General features: G+C 34.5%; 1 protein-coding gene across 1 annotated transcript in view; it reads right to left on the reverse strand.

Moving 5' to 3' along the window:
• Window positions 1-13,809, reverse strand: part of LOC143351613 (zwei Ig domain protein zig-8) — a 154,070-nt gene that overhangs the window by 87,047 nt on the left and 53,214 nt on the right. The window contains exon 2 of the mRNA XM_076783348.1: window positions 3,794-4,055. Coding sequence (XP_076639463.1) covers window positions 3,794-3,950 — 157 coding nt within the window. The 5' untranslated portion in view covers window positions 3,951-4,055. The remainder of the gene's footprint in view (window positions 1-3,793; window positions 4,056-13,809) is intronic.

Below are 13,809 nucleotides of genomic sequence, written 5' to 3' on the forward strand. Positions count from 1 at the left end.
TTCCAAGAAAACGAGAGGTACGTTACGTTCTCTACCTTTTATGAAGTAAGAATAATAATGAATAATAAATTCATCGATAACAGTTTGCACCGATTTGATTGTCAGTCTGGATAGAAACGAATGGGTTCAGTATGCGTACGTAAGTTGGACTTATACGTACGGAAAAGTTGTTTAGAACATTTTTGTACGTACCTATGAGCTCTACTTTAGAAAAAAGTTTCATTAAAATATATTGACTATTGTAAGGGTTATGGCCGTTTGAAAATTGGACCAGTTTTATGGGGTTTTTCTCACTTTACGGGGTCAAAGAATAACTTTTTCAATATTGTTAGAATTTCTACATATTCTTCACTAAAATACGCGTTGTTTGCCTTTTTAAACATTAAAATCCTTCAATTCGTTCAGAAGTTATAACGTTTTAAAGATTCGCATGGAATTTTGGAGTGACGTTACTGGCTTGAAATTATATTTTCGGTAAAGAATTTTTTTCTCGAAAATGGTTAGGATTTCAAGGATATGTCTATTGACCAAAAATGATTGTAATTTTCCCCCGCAACCAAAAATAATTTTTTTAGAGTGATTTGAAATTGTTTAATTTAATGTTTTAATAACTTTTTAACGATGCCTCAAGCAAGAAATTAATATTCTTGATTTTCGTCTTATTTTGGTCTCTAAAATCTCCTATTAAAATTTTTCCTAGGGGTGGCCGAACACCTTGTATATGGCTGACGTGACGGTCAAAGTGTTAAAGGACAGTATCCATGGCGTATGTCCGGACAGAACTTTTTATACTCGCAATAACAATTCGGTAGAACGTCACAGAAACTTTAGTTCTTAAAGTTTACAATAAATCACTTTCAAGCAAAAATATTTTCCACGATGCAAGTGTAGTACTTATCAACAGAAAAACAATTCTTTGCCATATATAAAAACATATTAAATAAATGGTAGAAACTTCGGACGGATTGCGTGTACCGGTTTGCTCGGAATAAGTTCACAAAAAATTGAGTATCTTCTGTGTAACCTTGTTCACCGATCGCACAAAACGAAGTCGATATCTAAAGCGTGCAAAATATTAAATTCCGGAAAAGTGTTGTAGGCGTCAGTAACCGCGTCAAGGAGTCGTTCGAGCCATCGTTGTCGCGTCGTCGCGTACCTCGAGACTGACGCGAGACAATCTGTCGACAAACCCGGGGAAGTCGCGTTGATAGATTCGCGTGCACGCTATGAAACGTACGCGTCGTACGCAGAACGTTGTGTCGAGCGTTATTGAAAACGACGTCGACGTGACATCGCCGCTCGTTTTTCACCGTAGCTCGATCCTTGGCGAGTGCACGCCAAAAATCAGCTGCCATGCTCGCGATGTCCGTGTCCGCCCCCCCCCCCTCCCCCGCGTACCTTTTGCACCCTTCGCCATGCGGGTCAACAGGGTCGAAATTGCTTCTATGACCGTCTATCCCGTTTTTGCTCGCCGCGCAACGATATAAACCGTACCTCGCGTCGACGCGTATTTCTGCTTACTCGGCCCTCCCATTTTTTCTCGATTAGTCGCTTCTCGTGCCTTCGCGTTTCAATTTTCGATTCGCGACCCCCGCGATACGAACGTTAATTCCTTTTCAAGGATCTGGCAATAAAATCCGGTTTGGTGCACGTTCCCCGGGGGAATTCGCGGCAATCGATGTCGTCATTCCGATTTCAAGCAGGATAACAACCGCTAAACGTAGAACGACGTTGACGAAAAGCTGTCCAAACACAATTTTCGATCGAGTCTATTCGGGAATTATTTGGGTACTTTGATTATTACAAAAAGCTGAGTGCAGATTAGAAAAGTATCGAATCGATTGTTTAATCGTTTCTATTATTCTATGAATACGACATTTTCGTAAATTATATCAACGCAAAAGTGAAATTTTATTTTAAATGAATCGTTACAAGCTTTTAATGTTTATTGAAACTAATGAAAAATGTTTAATCGATGCAGTTTGAAAAAAGAGATTATCTTTTTGAGTAACGTACGTTGTTTGTTCGTATACTGCTTAGATTTCTTGATCTGTTTATTATATGAAATATGGATATATAGAAAGTGTAAACTGTCTTTCGTAATGCATTAACAATACACGAGTAATTCTATATAATGTTCGATAATCCTGTTTTCCTACCTTAACTAATGAATAAATGTTGATACATAGGTTACATTATTTAACTAAATAACGTGGAAAGAATTTATTTCATACATTTTTATTCGTTTGAGTGAATGCTACAAGCTTGAAATATATGGAACCGCATTTAAAAAAGTGCTCTGCATAATTAACTGTCTGGACGTTCAAAAACGTCTATGCATGGTTAAATTTAATTTAATACTATAATTTAATTTAATGCTTTTTAAATTACCGTTGATTGCTGTGGTTTTTAAATTGTGTAAAGTAGGGAATTCGTGTGTCGTTGGAATATTTAATGCTCGAGCGTTGAAGCTTTAACGAAATAAGCACAATATTTATTCTATCCGAGATTGGCTAGTTTAGTTAGAAAAATGTTTACAGATGTAAGATGAAAGAGAGAACTGTGTTACTGAAACGCGAAAAATATAAATAAAAGAGCACTCGTTAAAATGAAACTAGACAAATAAAGCGTGCAAAGTAAAAACACAACCGAGTTTTATTTTTGGAGACATAAAAAACACATGTACCCATAACGTTTCCCTTTGAATTGCACGAGGTATTCCCTGCTACACAATTTAACGAAATCCTCGAAACAAGGTTCGAAATACTGTCGTCCATTTGTATACGTACCATTTGCGTATGATTGCGTATCAAAAAGATTGGCGATGCTTAGAATTAAGTAAAGAAAATAACTCCCGTTTCACTTGGAATCACAATTTAAGATAACACATTTTTCGATCGTTGAACTATTTGTAATTTCTTTCGGAATCAAGAACAACACATAGAAACTCATACAGTGTATCCATTTGAAAACTTTAAATTTAAAAAATTACTTGGTTTCAAGGGGGAGAAACAATTTTATTTATTGTTTTATTTGTTGAACACTTTCAAGGTTATTTGAAATATAAAATTGTGTTTCTAATTGGGAACCTATATTTTTATTTACAAATTCTTATTTTACGCATACAAAGAAACAAAGTTACCCGTCAAATAATCTTGAAAATGTTGAACAAATAAAAACTAAATAAAATAGTTATGTTGTTTTCGAGAACTTAGATTTTAAATTTTCAAACGACCACTCTGTACAGTGTAAATGTATAGAAATTAGCAAAGACGAAACAAATGTCAAATGTAATTCTTTGTAGCACGGCAAGACCCAACTTGTTACAAAGTTGTCAAAATCTCTTTAATAATAATCGATAATAAGCTTTGAAAATTAGTATTTGTCTAACGAAAGAAGAAACGAATAAAAGTTTAACGCTCTATGTTCTATAGTTCCTCGTTAAAAAATTTTTAATGACTTAAATATTGACCGAACAAGCAGGAATGTTTCTTCGAAAAAAAAAACTTAAGAACCACTGGGAGTTAAAAGTACCTGTTGTCTCGCGCGAAGTCACCTGTTCGCGCAACAAACTTTCAATCCGTACGACACTTTCGGTAATCCGGAGTACAGGTTCTCAGCAAAAAACGCAAATTACACAGTCATTTGGTGTCGCGCGCAAATGTCCCATTCAAACCATCCACGATTCCCTGTCAACGAGATACGACCGCAAGAGTAATGAGGGAGGGGGAGGAAACATGGCCGGCAAACATTAAATCCAACAATTCCCGCTGGACGTCTGTATAGTACTCACCTTGTAAGCGAGTGATGTTCCTCGTTACTTTATGGCCGTTAACGAGCTGCTCGCGCAGGTGAGTCTTCTCCCGATGACGCTGATAATTGCCGATAACGATCGTGGTCGTCACCAGCACCAGAAACAACTTCGGCCCCCAGGCCGGTCTCATCGACATCGTCCTCCGATTTTCGCATCCCCCGAAGCTTCTGATATTCACAGACGTTTGTTGAATTTATCGGGCCGCCAGCGGAGACCACGGATACGCGGCACCCTCGTGATTCTGGAATTCAAACAGCCGATGAATGTCCAAAGAGGGGTTTCCTGGCGCGAGACAGGTTCTGTATTCTGTCGAGACACGGTCCAAAACTAATGTCTGCGAACGGTTCTTCGAACGACACGTGAATTCTGATATTCTATGGGATTCGCCGATCGAGAAGGGAATGAAAGAGATACACCGATGGTCACATACGTGTTTCGTTCTGTGGGATAATATAGGGCTTTCCAATGAGAACGATAGGACTGTTGATTGTCACGGCGGCCATATTGGTGTTCGCTTGTTCGAGTCACGTGATCAACTGCACCAACTGCGAAACGCGACTCAAAACTAATGTCTTCGAATGATATTTCAATTCTGATATTCTATGGGATTCGCTGAGTGAGAAGGGAATGAATGAGATACAGCTATACTAATGTCATATACGCGTTTTGTTTTGTGAGATAATGTAGGGTTTTCTAATGAGAACGATAGGACTCTTGATTGTCACAGCCGCCATATTGGTATTCGTTTGTTCGAGTCACGTGATATTTGTATCGAGTAGTGATTTACAAGTTATTATGGAAAGATTCGTGGTTAAACAACGTATTGAAATTACAGAAAATTATCAAAATTAGATTAGAGAGATTATTCAAGTATTAGGTGGTCCCATAAGTTCGTGCCATTACATATTTTCAAGAGCAAAATTCATTCTACTCTAAATATTTTTTTCTTAAAATCAAAGCTGTCCTAAACTAGTTAATAACTGGAGACGAAAAATAAATTTCATACAACAATCTGCAGGCGTTTTGATGGGTAAAAAATTTGGAAATGTCAGTGGATTGAAAAACAGCGTCAAAGAACATTTTAACGAAAAATCAAAGTTTTATAAAAAAAAGGGGAAAGAATTGTCAAACGAGAAGAGATTTACTGATTGTTTTTGATTTTTGTAAAATTCCACGGTATATTTGAACTTATGGGGCGACCTAATACTTCAAAGATTTTTTAAGTAACATTTTTAAAGTAATTTGCATATTTTATACCAGCATCTCGTTCTACTTTCAAATATCGTAGAATTTGTATGCAATTCTACAAGCAATCTACCAAGTGGGGAATTACATAACGTTCAAGTTGTTGTTGTTGAGAAACTAAACAACAAGTTTGCATTTTGCATTTGGTTCTAAGTACTGGTAAATTAAGCAACTTCCTACCAGTATTATTATGTCCAACACTGTTCTTGCTAATGTCTTGTAGTATAATTTACATATGTACTATACTTGGTCATTGGTCTTTGGAAACTCGTAACAAGATAATTAAGTTTTGTTAAGAAAATGGCTTGCAGTAGAGATTAAAATTATTGACTGGTTATTAGGGTGCCTGACAATTAATCTCCTTCCAATTTAGGGCTTTCTAGTGAAAATTTGTATGATTGTGAGGTAAATATGTTCTTCGATTTAAAATATAATCAAAAATTGGAGTTTTAACATACTCCAGTAAAATGAATATAAAATTGTCCGAAAGGGTATAGCCGAATAAGGGGGTCAAATGTGCCCCCAAACCGAATTGAACGAACGATGGGTCATTCGATAGCTTATCCAAAAAAAACCATGTGTGCAAATTTTTAACTTGAAATCTCGACCGTGGGGGTAGTAATGGGGTGAAAACGAAAATCATGTTTTTGAGCAATTTCTCTTAACCTACTGAGTAAAAAAATGTAAAAAAATTCAGAGACACTTCGGGTACTGGGACACATATTTTGGAAGATTTTCAGATTTTTTGATCGAAGAACCAGGTAGTAAAAAATAAAAAACCGCAAAAAATGCCGAAAAATGCCAATTACGTATCGAAGGAGGCCCGGAACTACTTTTATACTTTTACAGTAAACACGTATTGCTATTACTATTATTCTCAATTTTTTTCAGATTTTTCATTTTGGTGCGCCGCAGTGAAAAAAAATAAAAACCGATTTTTTCCTCATTTTCTGCGTATTAGAGTAACTTACACGTTGAATTTTTATGCATTCTTCAATATACGAGTGTTTTGTACACTGTTTAATGTTTCTACACTAAGCAGAATTACATAACAATTGAAAGAAATAAAATAAACCAACCGTTGAGCGCAACATATCCTAAAAAATCAACGATGTTTTCAACAAGGTCGTTGGCGCAGCGTTAGAGTGTCCGACTGTGAAACCGCTGGAATTTTTTTTACCGTAGGTTCGAGTCTTTCTTTGGGACTTAGAATTTTTTTTTATTCGTTATTTTTTTTTCCAAATTCTAACTATATAACAATGGTTTATATTTATTTATAAATATTCTAAAGGCATTTTACAAATATTTTAACCTGAAATATTTATAAATATAATTTTGGAGCGTCTTTGCGTCCTTATTTTTTTTGTCAACCACGATTATTGTTTAACATCTCTTGAACTGAAATTAATGTGAAATGTTAGTTTTCAAATCTCTTACCTTTGACTATTGTGAATGGATTAGAACAGAAGATTCTATACTGGCTTACTATTACTTCTTCTCCCCCTTCGATCAAGCAGATCTTTCCTTTTTTTTCTCTTTCTTTGATAAATATGAATGTTTGCTACAGAGTAACTTGCTAAAGAGTGACTAATAACGAAAAATAATCTTACGAAAAAAACGATTCCTAATAACTACAATGTACCAGAAAACTGTGTCATAAACCGAATTCTCAAATCACTTTGGATTTTAACAGTATATTATATATTGCTATAGTTTAACAATATGTATCCTTAATTTTTTTGAAGTTATTTTTAAATGATGTGGAGATAAGAAAATCATCCTATGCAAAAATCGCTCCAAAATTATATTTATAGATATTTCAGGTTAAAATATTTGTAAAATGCCTTTAGAATATTTATAAATAAATATAAACCATTGTTATATAGTTAGAATTTGGAAAAAAAAATAACGAATAAAAAAAAATTCTAAGTCCCAAAGAAAGACTCGAACCTACGGTAAAAAAAATTCCAGCGGTTTCACAGTCGGACACTCTAACGCTGCGCCAACGACCTTGTTGAAAACATCGTTGATTTTTTAGGATATGTTGCGCTCAACGGTTGGTTTATTTTATTTCTTTCAATTGTTATGTAATTCTGCTTAGTGTAGAAACATTAAACAGTGTACAAAACACTCGTATATTGAAGAATGCATAAAAATTCAACGTGTAAGTTACTCTAATACGCAGAAAATGAGGAAAAAATCGGTTTTTATTTTTTTTCACTGCGGCGCACCAAAATGAAAAATCTGAAAAAAATTGAGAATAATAGTAATAGCAATACGTGTTTACTGTAAAAGTATAAAAGTAGTTCCGGGCCTCCTTCGATACGTAATTGGCATTTTTCGGCATTTTTTGCGGTTTTTTATTTTTTACTACCTGGTTCTTCGATCAAAAAATCTGAAAATCTTCCAAAATATGTGTCCCAGTACCCGAAGTGTCTCTGAATTTTTTTACATTTTTTTACTCAGTAGGTTAAGAGAAATTGCTCAAAAACATGATTTTCGTTTTCACCCCATTACTACCCCCACGGTCGAGATTTCAAGTTAAAAATTTGCACACATGGTTTTTTTTGGATAAGCTATCGAATGACCCATCGTTCGTTCAATTCGGTTTGGGGGCACATTTGACCCCCTTATTCGGCTATACCCTTTAATTGAAATTTGATGAATACACAGTAAATAATTTTTGCGTAACTGTTTTCAGATTAGCACTACATACACAAAATATATAAATATAAATATCATAATGGGTTTCCCAGAAAAATAAAATTATGCGAAATTTCGATAAAGAACGTAACGATAAACTGTTGTTTAAATATTTGCAATATTTTAGTTACATGATCGCATATTTAATTTTGAGAATCAATTATTAAATAATATTTGTTGAACCTGCATCATTTATCATAACATAGCCAATGTCTATATTTTATTTTATTTTCCTTTTTTCGCAAACCATAAATAAATTTGTTACATAAATAAATAAAATGAATAAAATGTTAAATGATTAAGAATGATTGACGTATGTATAGATTTAAACGATTATTTTCCATGGAAATATCATGCGAACAGAATGTTTAAAGAGAAAAATATTCAAAATGTACGGAACGAAATATCAATACCAGTATTCCTTCGTTAAAATTTATTTGTTTTCTCTATTTTTATAGTCTATACATTTCGTGTTTACTGCATCTGCATGCGAACCTGCGTTTTTTTCTTTTCTTAAACCCACTCGCGTACCTTTAATTTTTATTTCGCTCCACGTTGCTATTTATACTTTTATTACTATTTTTCTATTTCTGTGATTTTTTTTAGTACTGCACATACCTTTCTTTGTTACTTTCATAATACTTTTGCACTTGCAACTCTTGTACTATCGCTTTAATAGAGCCGGCGTTTCTGCTTACCATTGCACTTTCTGTATTGTAATTTAAAGTTCTTAAGGGATATTGCCTTAGAGCATACAATAAATGATTATGACTAGATATGTCTGAAATAAAGACTCTTACTCTGATTCATGAAATTTTTCTTTTTTACTTCAAATAGAAGAACACTAAATATCATAATTTTAAAAATTAAAATATGTTTTGTTTGTCAGAAATGTTGATATTTTAGAGTTTTTAAATTTATATTGTGAGACAAAGAAATTCCCAAAATAATCGTTAAATCAATTTCTTATTTCATTATATTTCATTGGAAAGAGAAGCGTGCTACATTCTAAACGCCATTAGCTTTATTGACACTCAGTTTGTTCCACTGTCGTGTAATTTTAAATATATTTTTCATGACGTTTATTACATATTGATATTGATTACTTCCATTTATATCGAGTTATTTGTAACAATTAACTCGGTATATTAATAATCTGCTGTTTTATGTCAAATATACTAAATGAGTCATACTTTAATTAAATTCCGAGTTAAAATTCAAATTACAGAATCGCTATTCAACAAACCACTACTTCATAATTCAAGTTGTTGTTTTAACTCGTATAGAATAGATTTATTTATTCACCTTTATGTTTCCACAATATATTTTTATGCAATTAAATGATGCAAATATACGTACGAACATGTAGAATAGCAAATTTGTATGGAAAATTGATATTCCGTGAAATAAGTTAATTACAATGTGTGCATAACACAAATTTAATTTTAAATTATTTTACAACATGAAAGAACGTTTGTTCTGTTTGTTCTGAAAATACGAACGATGATAAAAATCATGAAATTACGATTAATTATGAAACTGTACCCGTGACAATTTGTTGAATAGCATTTAAGGGATACAGAAAATTGTATTGTCCGTGCCGTCATAAATCCGATAATAACTTCGGTTCCAAACCCATCTGTATCTGATGGTGCGATCTATCGTTCGCTGTTGGCTGTTACAGTTGAATCTTTTATTCGCGAAAAATTTAAACTATCGAGAAAAAGTTTGTGAAAACGATGAATGGAAGCTAGTCGTCGAACGTGGAGCGCCGCTTTCACGCGACGTATCGGAATGGTGAATATTTAATTGAAAAACTTCCGCATCAGACGCAGATCGGTAGTTTTGGGAATGCAAACACAGACTTTATATGACCCAGCCTTACAGCTATTTCAAAACGAATAATCGATTAACCGATCCGACGAATAAACACACGCGAATGATACTCTTTGCTTTCTTACGCCCAATGAAAAGTTCGTACAGTGAAAAATCGCTACAGTACTTTGCAAGTAGAATTTTTACAATTATTTTCACATCGTTACGATCCGTAATTACTAAATTATTCCGATTGCATTCGTTAGTTTGCTCGATCTACGATATTCCGCCAATCGAAGGCCGAAACGTGCAATTATTTTCACACCATAACGATCCGTAGTTATTAAATTATTTCGATTGCATTCGTTAGTTTGCTCGTCCTACAATATTCTAAGCTGCTCAACGAAATAAATTATCCAGGAACGATTTTTAAACGATCGCACGCCGTTTTGACGCGACTTTGCAGCAGCAGCAAGTTTGTCAATGTTCCGCGGGCATAAAATCTGCTGATAGTCTTGTTTGGAAGGCAGTGATATCCAGAAGCTTCGAAAGAGCCCGAAGGAGCGAAAGGGAGATGTTTAGTAAGTGAGAGGAGGAGAAGGAGAAAGCCATTCTAACGGAGATGTGATCAAAGTGCGAATGCGCCATTGCATGTATCCTGCAGAGATACAAGTATCTACCGGTACACCGCACAGAATATTCGGCAGCTGGGCCAAGAATGATCTATTCAAGCAACCAGGTCGTCGGCGTATTTCTTTCATAGGAGCCTTCGAGTATCTCGAAAAATTGCTGGGGCTTCGTGGAACTCGGTCGAAGATCGACATGAAGAGCTCCCCGTTGCAACGAAGAAATAGCTATTTTCTTCCTCTACCGTGGGTACACTGTGATTTGTAATAAAGAAAAAGATACGCATAGAATTGATCTACACGGCATTTGTCACGGTACGAAATTACATTTGCAAGATTATTGAAGATCTAGCGACTTGGACGTTTGTTTATTTATTTTTTCCATACCTGAGTAAAAATTCAATTATGTTGAGATAATTGTGATAATAAGTAAGGCGGAGGTTATATCAAAATAAATGTATATTGTTGTACAATAATAATAATTGAATACGATCTTTGTTCATTTATATATTACGTATAAATAAAAGTATTGATTACTCAAGTAAATGTGAAACAAAAGAAAAAATATGTATGAAAAAGTTATTAGGAGAAAGTTTTCATGAAGATTTGATGTGCTCGTGAAAATCTACGAAGAAATTGAGAGTATTGGCGAAATAAAATATTTCAGATTGGATTTACCATTAGCATAATAGGGAAGATGGTAATTAAGTGTAAATATGTCTCCTATTTGGATTCTTAGGAAGAACCTAGATAAGAAACTACGTCCAGCAGACATGGATATATTTATTATTCTACCATAAATAACCGTGTACAAAAATATCAAATCAGATACATTGTAGTTCTGCAATGTTCATTGTACGTCACACAGGTAGTAAAAATATCACTCTATTCGTTGAAACTCACTTTGCGAAACGTGTGTTTCGAAAAGCGTGAAGCGACGTTTGGAACATTAAAAAGAGGGAATGAAAGTGGAAAACTGAATTTAGCGAAGTGCAGTCCAAATAAAACAAGACGACGACGCTGAAACGCGGTTTTCTTTGATGTTATTTGTCAATATTGAATGATTTCAAAAATAGCGTCAGATTCTTTGTAAAACGTGGTAAAGTGCAACTCACAAATTTTATTCTTCTTTCCCGAATGCTCCTTCAATATCCTGTATTTTTTAAAAATATGTAACATCCAGAGAAGAGTTTAAAAATATACGGTGATGCATTTTATAGTTATTTGCAAAATGTCAATATGAATAATAGTCACTAATAAGTTTCCATTACTGAACTGAGTGACAAATATCACTCCTTTGGAAATAATAAGGTGTCAATAATAAGGTAAACGTCGCATAAAGAGGAAGCCAATTAAAACTTACTGAACCGTGAAGAAAGAGAAGAAATAAAATCTACAATTCCAATTAGATAGAACTGTTTTCGAAACGAAGAGTTGGACAGTGCAAACATGTCCACGGGAAAAAATCAATACCGTCAATCTTATTGTAACAAATTCTATAAATTATAATACATTACTGAAAACTAATAATCTAACAATAGTCACTCGATTTAATTTCTTAATTTCCAGTAATTTCCAGTAATTTGTATTAATTTTTTAATTGATTAAAACCACTGTCTAATAATAAATACAGTTAAAATAAAAATAGTAAAATTCAAATCAACCAATAAGAATTTCTGTCTCTTGTAATTGTTATTTGTAACTAAATACATTTTACTCAAGAAAATAATTGTTATTCTATAACTCTACTTTACTTCAGTTATAACAGAGTTCCTGATTAAACCATGATTGATATCATTTTTTCAGTCTCTGAAATAAATATAAACTTTATTCTAAAAGCTGGATCGTCTGACTCGTTGACCTAAGTACAATAATTGAGGAAAAACGAAGGATCTGTCGGAACAACAACTTGCGTTTGATCGATAGATCGCAATCAACTGTGTTTAAAAGGCTCGTTATATTTTAACAACTTAACGCTTCGGAATTTCTTTCGACCATCACGCTGATCGTGATTGCTTTATTATCAACTGGAGAAAGAAATAAAAAGGCGATGAGTATGATCTGGCAACATAATTAGTCGCGCGAGAAGTGATTTCGCCGATATAGATTCAGTAACGCGGCATCGCGGTATACGAATTTCCAAGTTTCATCTATTCAATTAAACCTGCAAGCGCGGCTTCCTTTCCGAGTGGATCGATAGATTGAAAACTGAGCGAGAATAATGAGGCGAGCAACTGGTTAAAAGCTTAATAACGTACCTTATTTTAGAGGCGACAATTCCGCCTACGGCTACCTAGCAGAGCTGGGATTCAACACGTTCGACGAACGATTCGAATAACTCGAACTCAAAGTATCTTGTCGAACGTCACCCTCTTTCCCTCGTCTCACGTCAAATGATGCTACTTATCAAAGTAACAAGCGAACCGTCCCGAAGAGTGAATATCAACGATTCCTAGGAGGAGCACCATTATCATTCTACGTTTCGATGCTGAAGACTGTGAATCTGTTCGCTGGTTGAAAAGACCGTACGGCGAAGTAGAATTCGCAACTACAATTTCTCCTTACTTCTGGACAATTTCCTTCTTTCGTCTGACACAACGACGAACGACGAGCCCTTTCATAGTGTAGATCACTTTCAGTGATAACAAGGTGATTTTATGTTAACGTTTGACGACGTTCGTACGATGCACAGTTTGAGTATACTTCGTTAGTAGTTTATATTTCATTCATTATGAAGTGAGCGAAACTGGCTTCTTAATTGTGATTTCGTTTACAATTTCTAATGTACAGTGTTATTTTGGCGTCATTTAACTTCACGACTTTTCTTATAGCATTTGTACAATGAATTTTTCAGTTTTTGAGAGATCAATTTTCAGTACGTTAATGAAATATATTTTCCAGCTTTTACAGTATTCGCAAAATGATAAGAAACGTCGATTTACGTAAAAAGAACTGTAGAATGTCATTAACAAAACGGTATTAATGGAGGTTGTAGAGCATTGTGATACTAGAGAAGACAATATGAGCATAGAATAATAGATAAGTTTTATGCCATTCAACCGTTTCCTCTACCTCTCTATTCTATCGTCAACCGTACAAGAGCTGTGACCCGTGTGAATTGCGTGACTCGTACTGTACACGGTCTTTGAAAACAAACTGACAAAACAGCAATTGAACCTATCGATAAAGAATCTTCTTTCAAATGTGGAAGTTTCAAGAATTCTTGCGCTACAATAACTATTCTCCTGGGAGCAGAGTAACTTTCTCTATTCCGTCTCAGTTAGCATATTGTACAAATATTGTCTCAGAAATACAATACGTGCAAGGGATGAATACGCACGATTTAGAAAGAATTTCGACAAGCTTAAGAATCACGATCAAAAATTGTCAACACATTCCCGTTTGTGTAGCAAACATTTTTGATTGATAACGACGTTGCCGTCGGAAAGTTTCCAAGTGTCAACTTTTACATCTGACCCCTCGTTCCACGGATAATTTTATTTCTCGAGTTAATACGCCGAGGATCGACGAAACCGTAGGGACATAGTCCCTTTCCTTAGTTTGGTCCGTAGTTTGAAGTTTTCAGCCCGTGGTCGATTCGGTCAG

This window comes from Colletes latitarsis, chromosome 1 (genome assembly GCF_051014445.1).
Source record: "Colletes latitarsis isolate SP2378_abdomen chromosome 1, iyColLati1, whole genome shotgun sequence".
NCBI lineage: Eukaryota > Metazoa > Arthropoda > Insecta > Hymenoptera > Colletidae > Colletes > Colletes latitarsis.